At 40.7% G+C, this 23,727-nt stretch overlaps 1 protein-coding gene across 4 annotated transcripts in view; it reads right to left on the reverse strand.

Moving 5' to 3' along the window:
• Positions 1-23,727, reverse strand: part of KIF2A (kinesin family member 2A) — a 75,010-nt gene that overhangs the window by 34,138 nt on the left and 17,145 nt on the right. For 2 of the 4 annotated variants that reach the window (XM_054177972.1, XM_054177970.1), the window contains exons 2-9: positions 14,947-15,041; positions 13,605-13,724; positions 13,034-13,088; positions 11,043-11,108; positions 10,292-10,392; positions 7,952-8,047; positions 7,111-7,165; positions 3,781-3,943 (exon numbers count right to left, since the gene is read on the reverse strand). In XM_054177972.1, coding sequence (XP_054033947.1) covers positions 3,781-3,943; positions 7,111-7,165; positions 7,952-8,047; positions 10,292-10,392; positions 11,043-11,108; positions 13,034-13,088; positions 13,605-13,724; positions 14,947-15,041 — 751 coding nt within the window. Of the gene's footprint in view, positions 1-3,780; positions 3,944-7,110; positions 7,166-7,951; positions 8,048-10,291; positions 10,393-10,985; positions 11,109-13,033; positions 13,089-13,604; positions 13,725-14,946; positions 15,042-23,727 lie in introns of all 4 variants that reach the window. The other 2 variants (XM_054177971.1, XM_054177969.1) reach the window with 1 other exon arrangement.

Genomic DNA, 23,727 nt, shown 5'->3' on the forward strand with positions numbered 1-23,727 from the left:
GGGACCTGTTGAGCCACTTGGACACCCACAAGTCCATGGGACCAGATGGGATCCATCCTAGGGTGCTAAGAGAGCTGGCAGATGAGCTGGCCAAGCCGCTCTCCATCATTTTCCTCCAGTCCTGGCTCACTGGAGAGGTCCCAGATGACTGAAACTGGCCAATGTGGTCCCCATCCACAAGAAGGGACGGATGGAGGAACCTGGAAACTCCAGGCCAGTCAGCCTGACCTCAGTGCCAGGGAAAGTGATGGAGCAGATTATCCTGGCGGCAATAACTGCGCACCTGAAGGATGGCCAAGGGCTCAGGTCCAGCCAACATGGATTTAGGAAGGGCAGGTCCTGCCTGACCAACCTGATCTCCTTCTATGATCAGGTGACCCGTCTGGTGGATGTGGGGAGGCCTGTGGATGTAGTCTATCTGGACTTCAGCAAGGCCTTTGACACCGTCCCCCACAGTAAGCTGCTGGCTAAGCTGTCAGCTCGTGGTTTGGACCGCAACACTCTGTGCTGGGTTAGGAACTGGCTGGAGGGCCGAGCCCAGAGAGTGGTGGTGAATGGTGCCACATCCAGCTGGCGGCCAGTCACCAGTGGCGTCCCCCAGGGATCAGTGCTGGGCCCCATCCTCTTTAACATCTTCATTGATGATCTGGATGAGGGGATTGAGTCAGTCATCAGCAAGTTTGCAGATGACACCAAGTTGGGAACAGATGTTAGTCAGTTAGAGGGTAGAAAGGCTCTGCAGAGGGACCTCAACTGACCGGACAGATGGGCAGAGGCCAATGGGATGGCATTTAACAAGTCCAAGTGCTGGGTGCTGCACTTTGGCCACGGCAACCAGATGCAGAGCTACAGGCTGGGGTCAGAGTGGCTGAGAGCTCCCAAACAGAGAGGGACCTGGGGGTGCTGATTGACACCCGCCTAAACATGAGCCAGCAGTGTGCCCAGGTGGCCAAGAGGGCCAATGGCATCCTGGCCTCTATTAGGAATAGTGTGGCCAGCAGGAGCAGGGAGGTCATTGTGCCCCTGTCCTCTGCATTGGTTAGGTCACACCTTGAGTACTCTGTCCAGTTCTGGGCCCCTCAGTTTAAGCAGCACATTGAAACACTTGAACGTGTCCAGAAAAGGGCAACAAGGCTGGGTAGAGGCCTTGAGCACAAGTCCTATGACGAGAGGCTGAGGGAGCTGGGATTGTTTAGCCTGGAGAAGAGAAGGATCAGGGGTGACCTCATTGCCCTCTACAACTACCTGAAAGGTGGTTGTAGCCAGGAAGGGGTTGGTCTCTTCTCCCAGGCAACCAGCACCAGAACAAGGGGACACAGTCTCAAGCTGCGCCAGGGGAGGTTTAGACTCGAGGTGAGGAAAAAGTTCTTCACTGAGCGAGTCATTCATCATTGGAATGTGCTGCCCAGGGAGGTGGTGGAGTCACCGTCCCTGGAAGTGTTCAAGGGGAGATTGGACGTGGCACTTGGTGCCATGGTCTAGTCGTGAGGTCTATTGGGACAGGTTGGACTTGATGATCCTTGGGGTCTCTTCCAACCTTAGTTATACTGTGGCTAAGCAGGTCTCTAAGTAATTCCTCCTGGATCACAGGGGAACTATACTGCTCCCTGCCTCCATCTGCCAGCTCAGGAGGCCAGTTGTCTAGAAGACAACCTATCCTGATATAAAAAATTGAGGTAAAAGGTGTTAAGTACCTCTGCCTTCTCCTCATCTTTAGTTACAATATTCCCCACCATGTCCACTAAGGAGCAGAGGTTGTCCTTGCCCCTCCTCTTGCCATGGCTGAAGGAAAGCTGTGGATGCTATTTATCTGGACTTTACTAAAGCCCTTGATACTGTTTCCCAGAGCATCATCCTGGAGAAACTGGCTTCTTATTGCTTGGATTAGTGTCCAGCTTGCTGAGTTACAAACTGCCTGGATAGCCAGGCTCAAAGTGCAGTGGTGAATGGAGTTAAATCCAGTTGGTGGCCACTCACAAGTGGTGTTCCTCAGGACTCAGTATTTGGGCCAGTTCAGTTTAATATCTTTATCAATTATCTGGATGAGGGGATCAAGTGCACTCTCAGTATGTGCATAGATGATACTAAACTGGGTGGGAGTGTTCATCTGCCTGAGAGTAGAGAGGCTCTACAAATCATCTTGGATGACAGGACCAATGGATCAAGGTCAATTGCATGAAGTTTAACAAAGACAAGTGCCAGGTACGGCACTTAGGTCACAATAACCCCATGAAATGCTGTAAGTTTGGGGCACAGTGGCTGGAAAGTTGCCTGATGGAGAAGGACCTGGGGATGTTGGCTGATGGCCATATGGATGTGAACCAGCAATGTGTTCAGGTGGCCATGATGGCCCATATTTCCATTAATTTATTGCACAACTAATAGAAATTGTCTGGAGAAAACTCCATAAAAATGTAAACATTATGCTCACAAGACAAAAAGCAGTAGAAGGGAGATTAGAAGAAACAATTGTTAACTAAGAGGCATGCATCACGAACCAGAACACTCTTCCACATCAAGAAAGAAGAGGTGCTACCAACAGCCCTTAGAGCAAGAAATCTCAGAGGGCACAGTTTTGCTGCTTAGATATATTTTCTTCGTGTAAACTAACAGACTATATTAATTTTCTTTTCATCATCATTCTTCTAAAAGTACAATATAGAAGTTTTAAATTTCAAGGCCTTTAGTAGTGTTTTTAGTATCATTTTTTGCTATCCACCACTAAGATGCTAATGTGCAACATTAACCAGGACACAATGCTAACTTTTGCTTCTCAGTTATTGGAAGGTATTTCTCTGTCAGTACTCCTTAAGGTTACAGGAAGCATTTTCCAAGAATAAGGAAAATTATCATCATCAGATTCCTTTCCAATATCAATATTCCCTTTACAAAGCTTTACAGTAGTTACACTGTGTACCAAGACTGATCTATTGTGGTGTCTAACCTTGCCTCCTACTGTGTCTATTCCATTCAGGGACTTGTACAAGATGAAGAGCTACTTCTAAACCCATTTTTAAAAGCACTGTGTGTGTTGTTCTGTGCCAGCTGTAGAATAAAAGAAGACAGCATAATAAAGGAGAAAAATGGACATCCAAATACCTTGGGGCTGCAAGTAAATGTGTTTCTTTGTTGCTGTTGTTTTTGAAATCAGAAAGATTCAGCATTTTGAGCAAGATAATTTAGCCCCATGCACCTCCATGTTACATCAACCAGACTGCTTCCAGCAGCCAAGCTAGCTTAGCTATCTCAGCAATACAGGAACATAACTGTTGTCACTTTCTTTGTAGTTCACCAAACCTCTCCTGATTTGATTCCATCTCTATGATCTTATACTGAAATTGCAAGCTCTTTGGGGCTGGGACTGTCCTTTTCTTCAGCATTTCCTGAAGACTAAAAGCCATGACTCCAATTTCCCAGATGCTGCAGACACACATAAATAAGACAAAACCCCCGAAGCAAATGGAGAGCTCATGAAGTTGCTCAAATACAAAGTAGTTGTGGAAGCAGGAAACAGACACTGGGGCCTGAAAACCACCAGGACTTGGAGGAGGACTGAAATGCAGGACAGAGATTAACAGCAGTGGAGATGACATTGCAGGTGAAGGATTCAGGATGAAGAGTTAAAACAGAAGTAAACAATTAAAAGCATGGTGGTAGAAATACACATATCTGGTAAACAGAGAAGAGGAGTAAAGTCCATCACCAAGGTAACACCACAGTTACTGACACAGGATATATGAGAAAAGAGATTCACAAAGGAAAAAAAACAGATCTACATACCTGTAAACCATTTCATTAGGAGCTGAATCATCAAAGGCATAATCAAAACGAAAAGTTTGGTTTTCTAGGTACCTTGTTAAATCCACCTTTTGTTTTGGTTCATGTACCATCACAACATCTTTACTGGGAATTGTTATTACATCAAGGTCTTTCATTAAAGTTTCTATAAAATAAGTGAAATAAATATTTAGCTAGCAACAGCTAATTATTTTTACATTTTAAAATTCTTTACACCGTTGTTACATCCCCGATAACACACTCCTCCAAGTAACAACATTGCAATGGATTTGGGCTTCCAATGCCTAGGTAGTAATCTTCTAAGTAAGAGATTTAGTTCTGAAATTCCAGTTATCCTATCCTATGAATTGCTAGAAACTAAAGAGAGGTTGTATGAAGATGATTAGAAAAGCTGAGATCATTAATCCTAGCATTATCATTGTAGCTAGTCATGCATTCTATAAAAAACACTTTCCATGGATAACAAGATCTTTTTCCTCTGGGCTTCAATACTGTTTTACAGATTACTGCTACAACCTTTGAGTTATTCATAAGACCTGGATGCTGAAGTCCTATACTACTTGGATTGTAAAACTTGAAAACATAAAGCAACTAATACCCTTACAGTAATCTGATTTCAAAATTTTATCATTTTGTTTCCCCTAAATCCTTAATGTTACAACCATATGCTTTCAAAAAGAATCATTTTGCTTTCATTCTACACAGACATTTTTGTTTGTGTGTTCTTCCTATAATCTGATGTATACATCTTTAATAGAGAATTTCTCTAATGTAAAATCCTTTCTAAAAATTAAAGTGTAAGCAGAAAAAGATGAAAAAGCTAATGATCCTTTCTGTCACTGGGAAGGAACAAAAGCCATCTACATGCTATTTTAACGAGATCCCAGGTTATAATTACTGCACGGCACCACAATTTACTGGTAATTGTTATATGAGATATGAGTCAGCAAAACAGAGAACCCAGTGATCCATGATATGCAGAAAAATAAAGCTCCTTTGTGTGTACAGTCAGGATCGCTAATGTGTCCCACTTGCATTTCTTAAGGCGTGCAGTTCAAGAACGTGATGTGGCGTTATACAATCAGATAGAAATCTTTTCATTAGCTAACATACTGTTCAAACAGTACAGTGGTTACCGTTGCATGACAATTACACACCAACAGAGTCAGGTATTCCAGTCACTACATAATAATTTGTTTTTCAACTGCACTGCAATAAAATAAAATGCAATTATTCTACAGTAACCACAGAGAAGAAATAAGGAACAGGGATGAAGAGTTGTACCACACAAAACTCAATGCAGCAAAAACTTTTTAGTTTAAGCAGTCAAAAGCTATTTTTCTTAAACAGTTGATTGGAATAATAAATTTGCCTGCTAAAAGCTTCTTGTTATGACAACCTATATTCCTTACTGCTGAAAGCCTGGAATAGTGTCTCTGAAACCCACCATAAATTTCTCATGTCACTGAAGTAAATCTTAAAATGTCAAGCTGAACACAAACTTCCTGCAAAGATGAGACACCAAACAATTGGTGCAAATAACACTTTAAGATAATTCTCTGTGTGACTGACAAAACAAATTACTCTTTTTTTTCTGTAGGTGGTTACATAGTAGTATCTTTGATTCTTTTATACTCTTCAAACTGAAAACATGGCAAGGGAAACAGTTTCTTTTCAAGTGTGTGTCTTCGGAAGATTGTATCATGTGGTTGTAGATTATATTTCATCCTCTCCTTATATTATTTCATTCTTATCTATTATTGTTTGTTCTTAAAAACGCAAAATTATTTTAGTACCATTCTCATTTTTTACACAGATGCTCATATTCCTACAAACACCTCAGAACTATTCTTTTATTAGCCTCAAACCAATAATACATGAAGTACATATCTTCCACAAAATCAAATTCTGCTTCTGAATCCTGACTCATGTCCCATGCCTCTTCACTCTCATTTTCTTTAATTTCATTTTCTCCTCCTTCAGTGCTCGTAGAAGGTAACATTTCCCCCAAATGTATCTGATTTCTAAATCAGCTTTTATTAAAAATAATCTCCAATTCTGAAACAGAAATTCAGCTGCTACCAGACTTGTACTTTGAACACCATTATTAAATAGTGTGTGTAAAACAGTTTCAATCAACCGTTTTTTGACATTATGTATTCCTTCCAGATCAATAAATGGAAAAAAAAAAGAGGGAATAACAAAACAGTAAAAGTAAAAATGAAGAAAAAATTAAGTAGGGGCAACATGAGAGGGAAAAAAAAAAGACAAAATGCATATACTGGTATTGACACTTTCCCTTTTCCATCCAGTTTTTTCATTATCCTCTGGATGTTCTCCAGATAATTTTCAATGTATAGTTCTGACACTAGAGAAATACTACATGAATTCCATCTTGTCTCAGAGTCAGAGTAATGCTCTTTTATCCTTTAGCTAAGCATAATACAATAGAATGAAAAATCTTTCAAAACAAAAATCAGATTACTTAAGTACTGAATTCAAACAGGCTGCAATCCAGAAGCAATGTATTCTTAATTTCCCACTGAAAGTAACAAACTTCATAGAAAGACTGGGACATAACTGGAGTTGAAAGTCTGAATATTTGGTAGTTTTTTGGAATATGGACTCCAGCCTAATGAACAGGTGTTAAAAAAAGCAGCTGTGACCCTAATCACTTAAAACAAAAAGTCACTAGGGAGTCATCGCACTAGCAAACATTTTTTTAGTGGAATTTTATATGCCAACCCCAAGCAGCAGCTCCAGGAGATACATGTCTCCAGTTTGTATCCTTCAAGGATGCCTTGGACATAGCTGGACTCTTAACACTGTCATATGACGTCAGCATTTAGACATCCGAATTGCTCCTTGATGACTGAGTCAAGATCACTTGAAAGTATATATGTACCAAAAGTGTATATGAAAGCTTTCACTGGGTAGCTCTTTGTTCAGGAGAACACAAAAAAGGTTGTTTAGAAGAATGGTGATCCTAATGCAATATAAGAATACTGAAAAAATTACAGTAGAATCAATTCCCAGATAAACTAAATACATCCTAGAATATCTTGGAGAAAAATGGTGTCTCTCTGCACCTCAGCTCCCAATCCCAAACAATGGCTGACAGTTAAACTACGTTTCTGCCTGTCTTTATCCAGTTTATGAGGAATCTATGAATATTCTCAGTCCATCACACATATTGTTTACTACAAGTTTCACCTTTGATCAGTATTTCTAGATCTCTTTAACACAAATAATATTACCATTAGAAGCAGCTTTTCAGAGGAAAAACTTCAGCATAATCTTCAGTGCTCATACCTTTTTTATTGAGTGGTCGTTTTCGTACACAAACACATATCCTGTGCTCATCGATCTGCAGAGGAAGCAATCTTTCAGTTAACCATACCCCAACTCTGATTATACAATATTTTACTTATTTTTATTTCAATTCTTGAATTAAACAATCATATAAACACAGAGAAATTTCCAAGACAGTGAGTTATCTGAACATGTAAAAGCCCCTTATGTCTGTACAATAGTCAAGAACCCAAATGGGAGAATCATACTTAACAAAACTACCTGCAGACACTGACCTAATCCTTTGGAGTAGCAGGTACACCTTGGAATACTGCAAGAAAATTTGGCTCCAACAGTGTGGATATGCTATTGATATTGATAGAAATTGTCATGATCTCCAACTTCCACAGCGATCTGACAGTCTTCCTCATTTAAGGATTCTGTTCCTCTAACTTCTCTTCAAACCAAAGTCCCTCATCACCTTCAAAGATCAAATATTAAACCTCATACCCTGCAGGGCTTTTCAGAGTAGCTTAATGGTTTTGTGTGCACATGCCCTAACATCTCAGGAAAAAATACAATGCTGAGGCTGAGTGACTCGTTAGTAGACACTGGTATTATTTTAAAGTAAAAAGACATTTAAATGACATAACAACAATTTAGTAACCTAGGGCTTCCAAAACCTGATTTTAATATCACTGAACTACTGAAAAAACCCACTTGTGTTATAATGAATACTAATATATATATATTAAGCTACTTATTTTTCATGTTTACAGACAGAAGTGTACATCAAAAACACTGAAAATTTATGAAGGAACTACAAAAGGGTAAAAGATTCCTTTGTTGCTGGAGTACTTACAGGATCTGCAGTTGTTAGTGGTCTATAATCCAGACTTCCCCTGAAATCTCTTATCATGCACATAATTTCATAATTTGGGTTTGTAGCATCAACATCCTAAGGAAGTAAGCAACAGAATTTCTTATATACTTTTTTTTGCTGAAACATACTAACTTCAGTATTTTCCACATCTGTTTACAAGAAAAATACACATTAACTGAAATCTTAATTTTCTCTAAAATGCCAGAAATCTCATGTGCAAGTTTTATGCTTTTATTCATCCTGATGTAGTTTATTTCCTGATGACAAAGCAAAACAGTTGCACACTATTTCATGTTTTAGTTTGGCATGTAATAGAAAACACTTTTTAACTGAGGACTCGTTAACAGCCTATTCAAGAGAGATATGACTCCCACTTTTGCTAGAATCTTTATACTAAAGAAATACCTCCAAACAACTGCACAAGACCAGATAGCATATACAGTCAGTGTTTCTTAATCTGACATAAGGCAATCCAACACATGGATGGATACACCCATTACATAGGTACAACACACACCACAGAGGACAGTCCAGGCACCCTAGATGCTTTCTAAGCACAAGCCTGCTGAATCCAGGTCAGTTGAAGGCATTTCACCCTATCAGTGGTCCTGAGTTAAATCCTACAGTTGCTTGGATGCATTGGAAACATTTCTAACTCTCCTAGATCCGCCCCAAAACCAGACAAAATCCCTACATACAGGCTCAGAAGACTTCCCATCCCTAAACTGGAAGCCATCAGTACCAGAGCAATTGGACACATAAAAGGCCATGCAGGGAGCCCCCTCCCAAGCCTGAGCCTACTGTGAGCTGAGCTGGCTCTCTGTAGAGTCATTCAAACATCCTTCCCGTTATTTCTCTCCATAAATGTGCATTTTAACACTGTTACAAGACACATTGCTGATGCCACACATAGCCAGTTCTGGTGCTCATACCTTAACGAGTTTTTTTTTAGCTCCCCTCAAGTTATTGAACTTATATTAATTACATTAAACTCTCTTCTAGATCACAGCCGGTTGTGGAAACACCACAGCTACTCTCAGAAAGCACTGCATTGGAGCTAACCAGCTGAAAGGGAGACAGCTCACATCTCCGCACCGGTGACACAACTGATCCTCACTTCAGATAAAAATGCGTCCTGGTAATCATAAGTTGATTTTTTTCACCCTGTCTACAGTGAACTAAAAAGTGCTGACAGTAATTCCACACAAAATGTACTCCTGCTGAAAAGTGTTCAGAAAGGAATATTGCTTATTATGGAGAAAGTGTTTGCCTAATATTCTTCAAACCCTGTTTAAAGGTTTTGCCCACTAGAACACAGTGCTTTGCTAATTACTGTTGTATTTCACAACAATAGAATACACAAAGCAACAGGAAGCACTTGTACATACAGGTCACCAAAACAGAGAGCCTCCTCATACAGAAGATTAAGACTCAGATGCAAAGGGAGCAATAAAACCAAAATTTTAGGTGTGGTACCACATTAAAGTACTTCAATACATACAGCCAAAAAAATTTTTATTCCTCACACAAAGATGCAGCAATGTTTTGCAATTGTGTAAATGAACATAAATTAGAGAAAGTGGATTCAACATAAGTGATTTTTAGGTCAACTTAGAAATATCATTAAACCACAGAGAAAATCGACTGAATTACTCACTTGGTGGTGACACTTCAGTAGCAGATTAGTAGTATCTCTTTGGAGACTAACACACATGCACAGGGCTGCCAACAAGACTACACTACTAGTTTTGCTAAAGCTTTTATACCCCTGTGACAGAACATCACTCATTATTAAGAGATTTTTCTCACAGGATTTGCAATTTCATTTCTTTCACACAAGTTTGCAAGAGCTTGCTGCCAAGCTGCTTGCATGACATAAAGCTAAATGCATAGACTGGTTTAAAGAAAAAAACAAATTAGAAGTCACTGTTCAAACTTGAGCCTCAAAGAGATCTCCTACAAAGCAGCAAACACCATAAAGAACAACTTATCATAATGTTGTAATCCTGTAGTTTAATAGACCTACCTGAAAGCCAAAGCTTTGATTGTTTTCCCTAAGAAATACTTGTTATCTGTACTTGCTCTTTAAAGAACGCATGACAACATAAGCAATTGTAAGCAGGAATAAAAAGAGGGGGGGAAACTGTCTAAAGTAATAGTAATAACAGCCACACAAGCACCAAAATATTCATCAAACCTGTATACAGGATGGAAAGATATAATTTCTAAACTATTACAGTGCATGAAAATTACAAGTGCAATGATTTTGCAAACTTCTTTTTTGTAATATACTTTTCCATCCAAGCTAAAAATACTAACCTGAGCTCTTTTTTCTCTAAGTTCCTGCTGCTGTAACCTTCTTTTTTCACGTTTTTCTTGTAATTTTTCAACTTCTTTCACACAGTTAGATTTTCTGCGTGCTTAAAGAAAACAGGAACATTTTAGAATTATTTTGTATTGCATTAGTTCAATGTTTACACTACAGCATTGTAATTTATCAATAATCAGAATGCATTTGTATTAATTGTCTTCTAAAGACAAATCAGTATTAATATAGAATAATTATGGCAATTGAATTTCTCAAATGCACAAAATTAATTAAGAAAAAAGTGATGGGAATGGGACAATAATTATATAAGGAAAAATATCAGGAAAATGACCCTCAAAAAACATTAGGACAGATACATGTGATCTCTTGGTTTAAATTAAAAGAAAGCCTAGGCAAATTAAAAAAACACAAAACAACCAAAACCAAACACACAAAAAAAACCCAAAACACAACAAGAAACAACACACCTTTATAAAAATATAGGAAAACTAAATTCAAAATACTAGCACAACTATGACAAAAGTGATTATTTGTTTAGCAGCATCTCTCTGCAAAAGCTTCTCGAAGAAGCCCACAGACAACTGCACATGTAGATCATTTGTCCTTTATGGAAAACAACATAATCCAAGAGAATGTACATGTAACGCCCAGAATGAACGAATCTTTGATACACGGTTTACATACAAGGGGGTCCAAATTCCTTTTTTGCAGCTTGAACTGGAGATATATCTGAAACACTACCATTCTGTTGAGAAGAGGAAGACTGCTCGGGAAGCTGAGTAGGTCGCGGGCGTGCAGAACCAACCACTGTGAAGGAAAAGCACAAAGCTCATCTGGACACAGAAGATTAATGTTTCTACCAGATTCTGAAATTCTTTTGTTATGACAAGATAAGAAGAGGCCTTCTTCCAGACACTATAATTTATTGGGGATGGAGGGGAGCCTTACATGTCAAAGACATTTGGTATGCAGCCTTTTTTATTCTAGTGTTACACACTTACACAACACGATTATTAAGCACTGATGCTGCAAGTGCATATTTTAAATATTCTAGTGCAGAATTAGTAGAAATTATTATGTGCATAGGATGAAGTGCATATGCAGTCTTGAAGCTTAAAGTGCTGACATTTTATTTGTACTGTGATTACATCCCAAACAGGAGTGATAATAGAGCTCTGATGTTTCACATTCTCTAGACATTACAACATGGTTAGTCCTACTCCACTGAGCCTATGCTCTCTGGAGGAGTGGAAGAATACAAATTAAGGCAGTACAAAGTGCAGCTGAATAAATCTTTTTGCCACCATACTGGAAAGAATATAAATAATCAATATGTCTAAATTTATGCATTATTCTCTATGTGCTAAGGATGCCAGTTTCTGAAGATGCAGTGATTATCTGTTCAGAGTGAATACATTGGGAGTGGTGCACATGTGAGCCTGTTTGGTAGAGCTGAGTGCTTTAAATTGTTTTTCAAAGAGTTGCCTCAAGCAGCTCTGCTTTAGTTGGTCCATTTCCTGCACATGCTCCTAGCAGAATCTGCCAGAAGCCTACTAACGTGAAGGTATCAGCTTTGATTACCATTCAGAGAAGACAGTCCAAATAAAGACCACATAGATACAACTACAGAAAACAGGTCTGGAATGGGACAGACAAGACAAGACAAATGCTCAGATAGTTCCAAATACAATAGGAGACCTAGTTTATAGCAAGACTGACAATGTGCTGATAAAAGCTTTATTACAAGGCTCTAAGTATTACAAGGCTTAATTACAAATACTTAGGCTGTGAATAGTAAGATGCTTAAGACCTATTAAAATCGAAGTTACACAGTTATTCCATACCAAACAGACCACATAGTACAAATGACAGGATGTATAGACATTGGCAGACCCTATCAGTAAGATGTCTCAAATTTAATGTTAGTTTGAATAAAATTAACCCCTCCTCCTGAGATTTGCAACCCAGAAGCAAATGGCCAGAGGGCAAAAGTGGTCCAAATCATCCACCAGAAGAGTCTGAACATTTGTGAATATATGCAAGCCCACTTGTTTTTCAAGTTTAAACAGATGGACTGGAAGCTAGGCTGAATTAATATTTGTGGAAAAAGAATCATCACCACCATCAGTACCAGTAAGGTTTAATGCAAAAGAGAAAATGAAAACAATAAGCAGAAACTATTTTTTCCTCATCTTATGGATGCATTATATCTATATTCATCCAATACATATTCTTCACCTATTCTCCTGTGGCATTTCAGCTTTTTTTTTTTTTTAGATTTTTTTGCTGCTAACTGTAGAATGAAAAAATAACACATAGGGCTTAAGTACTCTGAAAGAATTTTTACACAGACTTTCACAAAACTAAGTTAAAAAACCAAAATAAATTGTCAATGAATTTTAAGTGCACTACTTAGTGTATACTGAAATAGCTAAGTTGAAGAAAACTGAGGTGCTCTAACTTAGAATCTAAGTCCACACATGATCTAATGTAGCAAAATTAATTACTTTCAAATTTTTGCACCTTCAGTTAATTGAGGCTAACTTTCCTAACATATATAAATATCATGTGTACAACATGGATAATTCTAGGACTGATGTACCACGTCTTCTACATGCCACATGCAGCAGTATCAAATGAGAAATACAGGACAATTAAGGAATGTTAGATGAAAAGAGGATTCACATTCACATATTTTTTACTTCCTTGAAATGGGAAGAGATAACATTTACCTCTGTTATCTCTGCCAGGGGTGTCATTCTTAACAGCTGCCACAGTTCGTCGACTCTGTAAAGAAAGAACTCCCTGTTATTCAATTATTATTATTATTAAAAACAAACTGCAGCCCCACTTCTGCTTTTTTCCAGAGAATGAAAGTAATATCAGCAATACAGAGGGATGACTGCTGCCAAATCCCTCCCTGAACAGCCAAGAGCAAGGACTGCTTGAACTCCAAGTGCTGTTTCAAAACAATCTCCAAATAATTTTCTGTACTTTTTCTTGAGATATAAAAAATTATATAAATATTACTTCCCAACTCCCTCTCTGCCAAACCTGTTCTAAGAAAACCACAAATACACACAAAAACAAACACACACACACAAAACCCAAACAAAACCAAACAAAAAACACACACACAAAAAAAGTTACCCAGAAGCCCCTATTCCCTACAGGAAAAGGAAAGGAACACAGTTAACATATAGTTCCACAGTCACAAACATTCAAGGTAAAAATTCAAGCATAACAACATGTATTACAGTATTGTTAAGTTTAACATGAATGTGTTGCATAGTTATTACCAACCTTCACAATTTTGTTCACTTTGGCTGACGGAGCAGGTGGTGGTGGCGTCTCTGGACTAGGTTCAATATCTTCTTCAGGTGCAAGATCTGGGTTAAGTGAAAATATGCTTTCCAAGTCGATCTGTGTAAAAGAATAACAAATGTATCTATGAGTCTTAGAACAATATTCATTCTCTCAATTTCTCCTCTATGTCTAAAACCTGAATGATGCTAGTTTATATTTGCTAAAAACAATGTAATCTTCGGGCTCTTTATAAGTTGAAAACAAACCCATCAGAAAAGGGATGAATTAAAAATGACCAATGGATACTAATGATTTTGTTAAATTATTAAAACAGATGTTAGTACTACTATGGTAATTTGGCCATTACTGCAAAATATGGAAGACATTCTCTAACATAAAAAGGACCTCATTTTTTGAAATTGCCCAGAGAGTGCAAAAAAAATGCAAATTACAACCACTCAAAAAAATAAAAGCACAGTTGCTATCATATTATTGTGTTGGGTTTTTCGTAAGCGTGATTCAAAATGCTGTAAAACGTAAAATGGGAGAGGCCGGCTCTCAGAAACAGCTTGCTTCAGACCTATTGAAACTTGATTTCCTAACAATCTAAGATAGTCTCCACAGACTGCCATTTCCCCTTTCTGAACCTTTCAAAGACCTCACTACCATAAGGATTCTGTGTGTCCAGAAGGATGAGCTCAGCTGATGAGATCACCAGGACTGTTTTGTTACGGGGTTTATTTGTTTACTTGTTTGTTTCTTCCTGTGATTTCGCAGAAGCAATGAAATATAATTATTTCTAAGATGCTTCTCCAATTCTCATTTGAAAATGGCTAACATGGTCCTAAATTTAAAGGAAGAGGAGACAGCAAAGCATTACACGCAAAGATACAGTTTCTCAAGAAAAGCAAGGCTGGAAAACTACTGCCAAAAATATAAACTTAAGCAAACAAAACAGCAGTTCATTTACTCGCTAATACAAACACAACAAAATTTCTAATCTAGTTCTCCCACTAGTTTCCTGCCTGAACTGAAAGTCATTCTCCCTCTCAAATATTTGATTTTTCTACTTGTAAAAAGAGGATAACAAGGTCAGCCTTTCTAATCTAGTTCAAGAACTGTTTAAAAGCTATGACACAGAGCTCAGGAAGTCAAATTTAATACAACAGAAACCATCATTTGCCCAACAGCTTCCATGCAAAACAGTCTGTAACAAAAAAAGTCAAGTAAACAAGGATTTATATCTTTTTTTTTTTGTTTTCAGTGCAAGTTTCAAAGTAATATTCATGTAGATTACTTATTTTTTAAAGGAGAAAAGTTTTAAAATAATTAGGTTTACCTCTTTGCCTTTAGTATCCCCATTTTCAATCCATTCAACAGTTACACTTTCATTATCTTCATTTAGAGATGTTACCATAGCTTGATGAATTCGGCCTAGAAAGCAAACACAAACAATCATTTATTAACTGGTAGGAAATTTTTCCAGGAGTTATTTTCATTGCTGCACTGAGACATATAGAGAGAGGCAGGAGGAAGAATGCTAGAAAAAAATAAGGTGATAAATAGAAGCTGATACCTGGTCACATACTATGAAGTGGCTCAGACTTGATCCACCAGTGAAGAATCTAACCTGACAGTCAGCATACAAGTGAAAAGCTCAATGAATATAAAACTGAGTGGTAAGTAAACAAAACACCATGTGAAAGCCACACCACTTAGACTCTTTTCTTGAGAGGAAGAAAACTTCAATACCATTAGTCTCCCCCAAGTGGTAAAGTCTCCTGAGTTGCTCTTCACAAAGGCTTGCTTGTCTTCTTTCTAGGGATACATTACATGCCCCAGCACAGGACTGAAGCCCTCTGAAATTGTACTCAGATATCCATTTCTTATGGGCATCCAGTCAGCTGGCAATTCAACTAAAATTAAACCACTTGCTAGAATAACACAAACCATCACTTTAAAAACAGCTGCTTATATAAACTCTTTAGCTCCAGCTAAGGGGAGTTAAGGGGCCAGTGCTTTGACTTCTCCAGTAAAGGACTCAATGACAGCAAGTCTCCACAAAGTGCAGCAAGCCCCTACCAGTAAGCTTTCAGTAGGAACAAGGATTTTTCTTCTTAAACATGCAGCAGACTACATTTTTTTTATGTCCTATTTCTTACACACAGTAGTGAAGAGCAATTGGAAGAGCAGAACAGCCATGCACTGACATAAAAAGATCAAGACCCAGGTGTCACCGATTTCACATCTATGCTTTGCTCTAAGAGCACCACGAATCAGGGTATCTAAAGAGAGTCACAAGTCCAATGCAATGACTCCTCTAACATCTGCCCCTAACAAGCCATAGCATGAACATGTTAACTCCACTTGCCCCAAGCTACCCCTGCAGGTGCCCAACAGTCACATGCAGCTCCCTAAGCACAAGCACCCACCCTGAAGCAGTCCATGCATATGCTGCTGCTGGGCTGGGCACCCAATGGGGAGGAAACATAGCATGGTCTTTACACATCTGTTCTGCTCTGTGTCTCCTACACCTTGCACCCTCTCTTCTCCTTTCCTAAAGATCTTAGACCACCAAATTAACTTCAGTTTTTCTCCTCCACAAAGTTCTGGTTCAGCAATTTCAGTCATAATTTGACAGCTTTCCAAAGTTAATGTTTTTATAGTCTATCCCAAACTACTTCACTAGTGGTGCAAGTAACAAATGTTATTTCTTTCACTGCAAAAGGTCACCAAGCATTCATACCCCGTTGAAATTAAGCAAGAAGAGAGACTACAGGAAAGCATCATGAGAGACCACAGCAAATCTATGCCATATAATGTGCACAGGAAGGGACTAAAATCAGGCAAAGCACAGCACCTGGGGAACTCGCAAAAGAGCCAGCATCCCTGGGCAGCATGGCTTTCACATCTACTGTTCTCACATTGCTGGCAACATACATCACATACATGTTTACAATCTCCACGCCTGTCCTTGCCCAAAAGCATTAAGATGGGTTGGACGCGATGATCTTGAAGGTCTCTTCCAACCTGGTTAATTCTATGTATTCTATATGTATATGTATTCACTCCACCGCCAAAGAAAGTTAAGAGTTTTTTTACTTAAAAATAAAAGGGCAGAGCCTTTGCTTCATTTCATTCCTCTCCTCTAGCATTCACCAGTTTTTATTTCCCTGACCCATGGTTTGTCTGAACAAACCCTTGTATTTGTGCTTCCTGAGCACCATTCTTTCAGGTGTCCCCATCTGCGTGCTGACTGGCCTGCATTCCCCATGGAGATGTACGGGCAGGCACTAACTCTGTGCCCTCTACTCTGCACACAGGTGCTCTTCCCTTTCCTCTAGCCTAAAGCATATTGTACAGGTATGCATCCTGATCTCAGGCCCCTGCACAAATTCTGCTGGTGGCTGGGCTGAAGAAGACTCATTGAGTACAATGCTCTCATACTGTATTTCCTCAGATGATCATTTTTGTGGAAGATTTATTTGTGCAAGGTCTGCAAGACACCTGTTATTTTTTGATACCCTTAACAACCTCTGGGGACCTAATTTGTGCAAGAACATCCTGTTGTCAAGCAATTTCAGTTACGTATCTGGTCCATCAGTAAAGCAGCAACAGAAGCCGTTGTCTTCCTGTACCAGTGCCCCTCCTGCCACTTCTACAAAGGGCTGCAAGGACATAAACACTGTGGAACCTGGAAGAATCTTCACGCTTGCTTTGGTAGAATCTTCTGCTACTGTTCTAAGGTGTGGCCTAGCCATCAATCCAGAATCAAGAGAAAAACAATACATGAAAGACATAAGTTTAGCAACATGTATTCCATACAATATTATAATCATCTCTAGTATGTTACCAAATGCTACAAATTTTGCAGAAAAGCACTACTGACAGCTGAAACTTGTGACACTATTAATCACAGAGCCATCACACAAGCCCTATTATTTGCTCCTGTACTCTATTTCTTTTTGAGAAAGAACGAATAATTTTTAAAAAGGAGATGAAAAAAGCTAACAAAGGAGATCAAAGCAGGCTGATGAATGAATAGAAAACACTTAACAGTCCTACCAACACAGCAAGCCAGCATGCTGTAACAAAAGAATCACAATAAATCTTCCATCTCTTTCCCAGACTTCATCTGTTCCCTGGCCAATTAAGTCAGGAATGAATAAAAATAAAGAATACTACACACACACACAAAAAGAAAGAGTCCATTTTCCAACTATTCTCAGCTTCAACAGAAAATGTATACTATAACTCTTAAACTGGCAACATACGCATACAATATGTTCCTAAAAAGTCTTAGTGTTACTAAAAGTTTACATGTTACTGAAGTGCCAGAAAACACATTCACATCTTTACAATTGCCTCTTGCTCTCCACGAACAGTATTCCATTTTATTTTTCTAGAACACAGATGAATACAGCAGCTGTGAAATTCAGGAATGCCAGCAACCAATTAGGCTGGCATAAACCTTGTCTAGCATACAAAGCAAGACCATGCTGCAAATGCTAAAACACCAGCGCCAAATCAATCTGCAGAAAGTGATTGAAGGCCATGTCCCTGATTTATATTGTATAGAGTTGATATCAAAATCTGAAATGTAAACACACTCATGTAAGCACAAACATTTGTTACAGCAAACTGAAAAAGAACAAGTGATTTAAGAAGGACTATCTTAACACACTTCTCAAAAAGAAAGTAAGAGCGAGCCATGGCGCTGAAACATCAGCTGTTTAATTTCTATTCCCTTTCCTCACATGATTAGAATCCACAGCACAGAGAAAACTTTTCTTAGAAGTTGTTCCATTGCTATAGGGCTCAAGACTAATGTACAAGCTTTGTGAAAAGGCTAAGCTTTTTATAAATATACTCTGTCATAGAGTGTGTGGCATCTGGGTTACCTCCTACTGTGGAGACAGAGCATGCAGAAAATATTGTGTAAATACAGCAACACAACATGAACTTGTGAAGCCAACTCCTCACAATTACCTTAAATACACTTTACAGTATTCTCACCATAATCAATACAGCTGAAGAACATCAACTCTCCATTCCTTCTTCTCCTGATCATCTGATGAACGTATGACAAACAAAAGAAAGCAAGCATAAACACCTGCAAAAATATCAGACAAATGTCCTCTATTGTGCTTAGGGTAGCTACGGTTCAGAAAGTGGTTCAAGCAGCAGCAAAAGCAAATAACTAGGGATAAAGAAAACTAATGCTCAACTGAGGTAGCAATGTGAGGCATACTTGGACCCTTACCTCTAAGCAAACTGAGCATTTTTCTACCTGCAAAAATTCTCAAAAACACAATTTTGAAGCAGTGATCAATGACAGTACTAAGACCATGACCTTTTTGTCTTCCTAATACTTGTCAGAAATCTAAGTTATTAGTGTTAAATATGGGTTAGTGTTTTCTAAATTACAGTCTGTGGTACGGCACTGCATGACAGGTGACTCAAACCCCTTTCAGCTCTTTCAAATGACTCAATAAATAAGGCTGGAGAAATACCACAGCCTTCCCAACCCTTTCACATAATTGAAGTGCGCCCACCCAAAAAGACACTTTATACTCGCATATCTCTTGCAAAACTTTTGTTATGTCTCAAAAACATCTTTCAGCTGGAATAATTTAAAACTCACACACCAGCTCTGGTTCAGGCTACTGAGTAATAATTTCTACTCTAACTCTCCCATTCCTCGCCCAAAAACAGGAGCAGGACCCTGCCTGGTAGTGTTACACTATAACCACCATATAGCTCTTTAAAGCTTGACAGTTCAAACCTAGGCAAATATTTTTAACATGACTAGCCTATGCCAATGTTAACGGACCACATAATCAGTAAACTCACAGATTGCAGGTTAGGATAGGATAGGACAGATAGGACAGGACAGGACAAACCAAGTTAGAAAAGACCTTTGAGATCATCAAGTCCAACCCATCACCCAACACTATATAATCAACTAAACCATGGCACAAAGTGTCTCATCCAGTCTCTTCTTCAACACTTCCAGTGATGGTGACTCCACCACCTCCCTGGGTACAACCTCCCTTCAGGTAGCTGTAGACAGCAATAAGGTCTCCTCTGAGCCTCTTCTTCTCCAGGCTAAGCAACCCCAGCTCCCTCAGCCTCTCCTCATAGGGCTTGTGCTCCAAACCCCTCACCAGCTTTGTTGCCCTTCTCTGGACACGTTCCAGCTACTCAACATCTTTCCTAAAGTGAGGGGCCCAGAACTGGACACAAGACTCAAGGTGTGGCCTAACCAGCGCTGAGTACAGGGGCACAATGACTTTCCTGCTGCTGCTGGCCACACTGTTCCTGATATAGGCCAGGATGCCACTGGCCTTCTTGGCCACCTGGGCACACTGATGGCTCATGTTCAACCATCTGTCAACCAGTACCCCCAGGTCCCTCTCTTCCTGGCCACTCTCCAGCCACTCTGACCCCAGCCTCTAGCACTGCATGGGGTTGTTGTGGCCAATGTGCAGAACCCAGCACTGGGATGTGCTAAATCTCATGCCGTTGGACTCTGCCCACCTGTCCAGCCTGTCAAGGTCCCTCTGCAGAGATCTCCTACACTCTTACACTCTTACAGATCAACACCTGCCCCATTGATGGACTCAATATCCACATCCAGGTCATCAATAAAGCCATTGAACAGGAAGGGGTCCAACACTGATCCCTGGGGGACACCACTAGTGCCTGGCTGCCAGCTGCATGTGGCACCATTCACCACCACTCTCTGGGATCAGCCCTCCAGCCAGTTCCTAACCCAGCACAGAGTGCTGCTGTCCAAGCCATGGGCTGACAGCTTGGCCAGGAGTTTGCTGTGGGGTATGGTGTCAAAGGCCTTGCTGAAGTCCAGGTAGACTACATCCACAGCCTGCCCCACATCCACCAGGCAGGTTACCTGATCATAGAAGGAGATCAGGTTGGTCAGGCAGGACCTGCCCTTCCCACATCCATGCTGGCTGGGCCTGATCCCTTGGCCATCCCGCAAGCGCTGTGTGATTACACACAAGATGGCCCGTTCCATAGTCTTGCCTGGCACTGAGGTCAGAATGACGGGTCTGGAATTCCCTGGCTCCCCCTTCTTATGGACAGGCACCATGTTGGCCAGCTTCCAATCATCTGGGACCTCTCCAGTGAGGCAGGACTGGTGGTAAATGATGGAGAGAGCAGCTTGGCCAGCTCATCTGCCAGCTCTCTCAGCACCCTTGGATGGATCCCATCTGGTCCCATGGACTTGTGGGGATCCAAGTGGCTCAGCAGGTCTCTGCTTCTTCCTGGATCACAGGGGAACTATACTGCTCCCTGACTTCATCTGCCTGCTCAGAAGGCCAGTTGTCTGGAAGACAACCTATCCTGCTATTAAAACTTGAGACAAAGAAGGTGTTAAGTACCTCTGCCATTTCCTCATCTTTAGTTACAATATTCTCCTCCATGTCCACTGAGGAGTGGAAGTTGTCCATGTCCCTCCTCTTGCCATTAATGTATTTGTATAAGAATTTTTTGTTGTCCTTCACAGCAGTGGCCAGTCTAAGCTCTAAATGGGATTTGCCTCTCTAGTATTTTCCTACATGACCTAGCAACATCCATAAACATTCCATGGGTTACCTCTCCTTCCTTCCAAAGATGATACACCCTCTTTTCCCCTTAATTCATTCAGAAGTTCATTTCCCATCCAGGCTGGCCATCTACCCTGGCGGCTCATCTTCCAGCACATTGGCACAGCCTGTTCCTGGGCCTTCAAGATTTCTTTCTTGAAGTAGGTTCAGCCCTCCTGGACCCCTTTGTTTTTAAAGGCTGTTTCCCAAGGTACCTTCTCAGTCAGTTCCTTAAATAACCAAAGTCCACCCTCCGGATGTCCAGAGTGGAGCCTCTAACTGCCTATAAAATAATTCATCAACCTCTTACATACATACATAGAATACATAGAATAAACCAGGTTGGAAGAGACCTTCAAGATGATGGGTGGTCTGTAACAGACTCCAACCACAATGTCACACTTGTTGGCCTTCCCTCTAATTCTCACCCACAGGCACTCAACCTGATCATCCCTGATCTCTAGTTCCCTGATGTCTAGAGCTTCCCTGATGTACAGGGCCACCCCTCCATCTCTTCTCCCTTGCCTGTCACCATCAATTACAGCATTCCAGTCATGTGAGTCATCCCACTATGTTTGTGTGATGGCAACGACATCATCTGATGGAACAAGGCTTCCAGCTCCTCTTGTTTGTTGCCCATGAGTGTACACGCACTTCAGCTGGGCTGCTGGTTTCACCTCTGACTCCAGCTTATCACCCTCGGACTCCTGTCTGGGGAGACTGGTTTCAGCCTCTTCCCCTTCAAATCTCGTTTAAAGCCCTGTCAAATGAGACCTGCCAACTCCCTTCCTAGAACCCTTTTCCCTTCGTGGGATAGGCTGTTCTCATCTTTCTCCCCGTCTGGGACAGATGTACTCCATCTCTTGCTAGTGCACCTGGTGCCATAGAAAGTTCCCCAAGATCAAAAAACCCAAAATTCTGCTGGTGGCACCAGCCTCTGAGCCACTTGTTAACTACAGCTGCTGTCCTGTTCCTTTCAGTATTGCTTCCTGCAACTAGGGGTATTCATGAAAAAATTACCTATGCCACTGACCCCTCAACCAGTTCTCCCAGAGCCTTGAAGTCCTTTTTGATTGCCTTTGGACCTCTGGTTTCAACCTCATTGCTCCCCACCTGCATAACTATTAAGGGCTAGTAATCAGAAGGCTGTACCAGACTAGGCAGCCTTCTAGTAACATCCTGGACCCAGGCCCCAGGGAGGCAGCAGACTTCCCCACGGGAAGGATCCAGCTGACATATGGGGCCCTCTGTTCCCCTCAGGAGGGAATCACCAATAACAATTACCCTCCTCTTTTTTTAAGAGAACAAGTCCTGAAGTAGGGGGGAGGCTGTTTGGCTTTAGGTAACACCTCAGATGGTGTCTCTTCTGTCATCAGAATCACCTCACCCTCAACTTCCACTGCCCCATAGTTGTTTTGCAAGGGTCAGCTGGGAAGGTGAGGGGAGCTGTGAGGGTTTTACTTTGCATCTCCTAAGAGGGACCTGCATCCATTCCCCTCTGCTTTCTGGGTCACCTCCCTCTGTTAGGGAAGCATGCAGAGCCTGGTTCCTCAAATCCAACTAGCTTTCACATTCCTTTACAGTCCTAAGTCTAGCAACTTCTTCCTTCAGTTCATCCACTGGATTAAGCAGATAATCAAACTGCTCATACCTAATGCAGGTGTTATCTCCATTGCCCTCCATTTCAGGTGCCAGGATCCAGCAGTCTCTGCAGCCAGTTGCCAGATACCTGCCTGCTTAAGTTCGACCTCAGTCTGGGTCGACACAGATCTTTTGAAAACAGCTTTGTGGCAAGTTACCACCATCCCTGTCCCTGGCCAAGTGACCTGACTGGAGAGCAATTCAGGCACGAGCCCACGTGGCTCAGCACCTCCCTCCCATGGTGAAAACACCGCTGCTGCAGCAGTCTCCGCCTACGCTGCGCCGGCCTCTCCGTAGAGAAAACACTGGCTCGGGGGATGGGGGAGATGAGGGAGATGAGCCAGTCTGCACAGAGTGGTGCTCGGGTCCTGCCTTGGTGTGCGGCACTTACATGCTCTGAACTTGCCACTTCTTCAGGAACACAAAAGTGTTATTTTGGCTCAGGCAGTGGTGTGCCAGCCTAGCACTTATCTTCTCTAAGTGCATCACAGTAGATGTTTCATCAAATGCAAAAATATGCAACTTCCTGAAGATTATCACTGCAACAGAAGGTACTAATCCCTTGAAAGATTATAACAGGCATTTGTGAAATCACCATCATTTTCCTACTCATGTTCATGAGGCACTAAACATGAATGTTATCTCATCTATCACATCCGGACATGATAGACTTTCACCCTCTACCACTTCCTATTCAAAATTAAAATTGGGAGAAGTAGAATTTTCTTCTCTTTTTAAAATAATACAAAGCCCAAGTTACATATAGAAAAAAAATATGTTTAGGAGAAAGATGAGGCTGCAAGTCCAGAAGCAGCATTTACCAGAATTATCATAGTCCAGAAAAAGGTCTCCTGTATGATAAGGAGTCC

The sequence above is a fragment of the Dryobates pubescens genome, chromosome Z, assembly GCF_014839835.1.
Source record: "Dryobates pubescens isolate bDryPub1 chromosome Z, bDryPub1.pri, whole genome shotgun sequence".
Lineage (NCBI taxonomy): Eukaryota > Metazoa > Chordata > Aves > Piciformes > Picidae > Dryobates > Dryobates pubescens.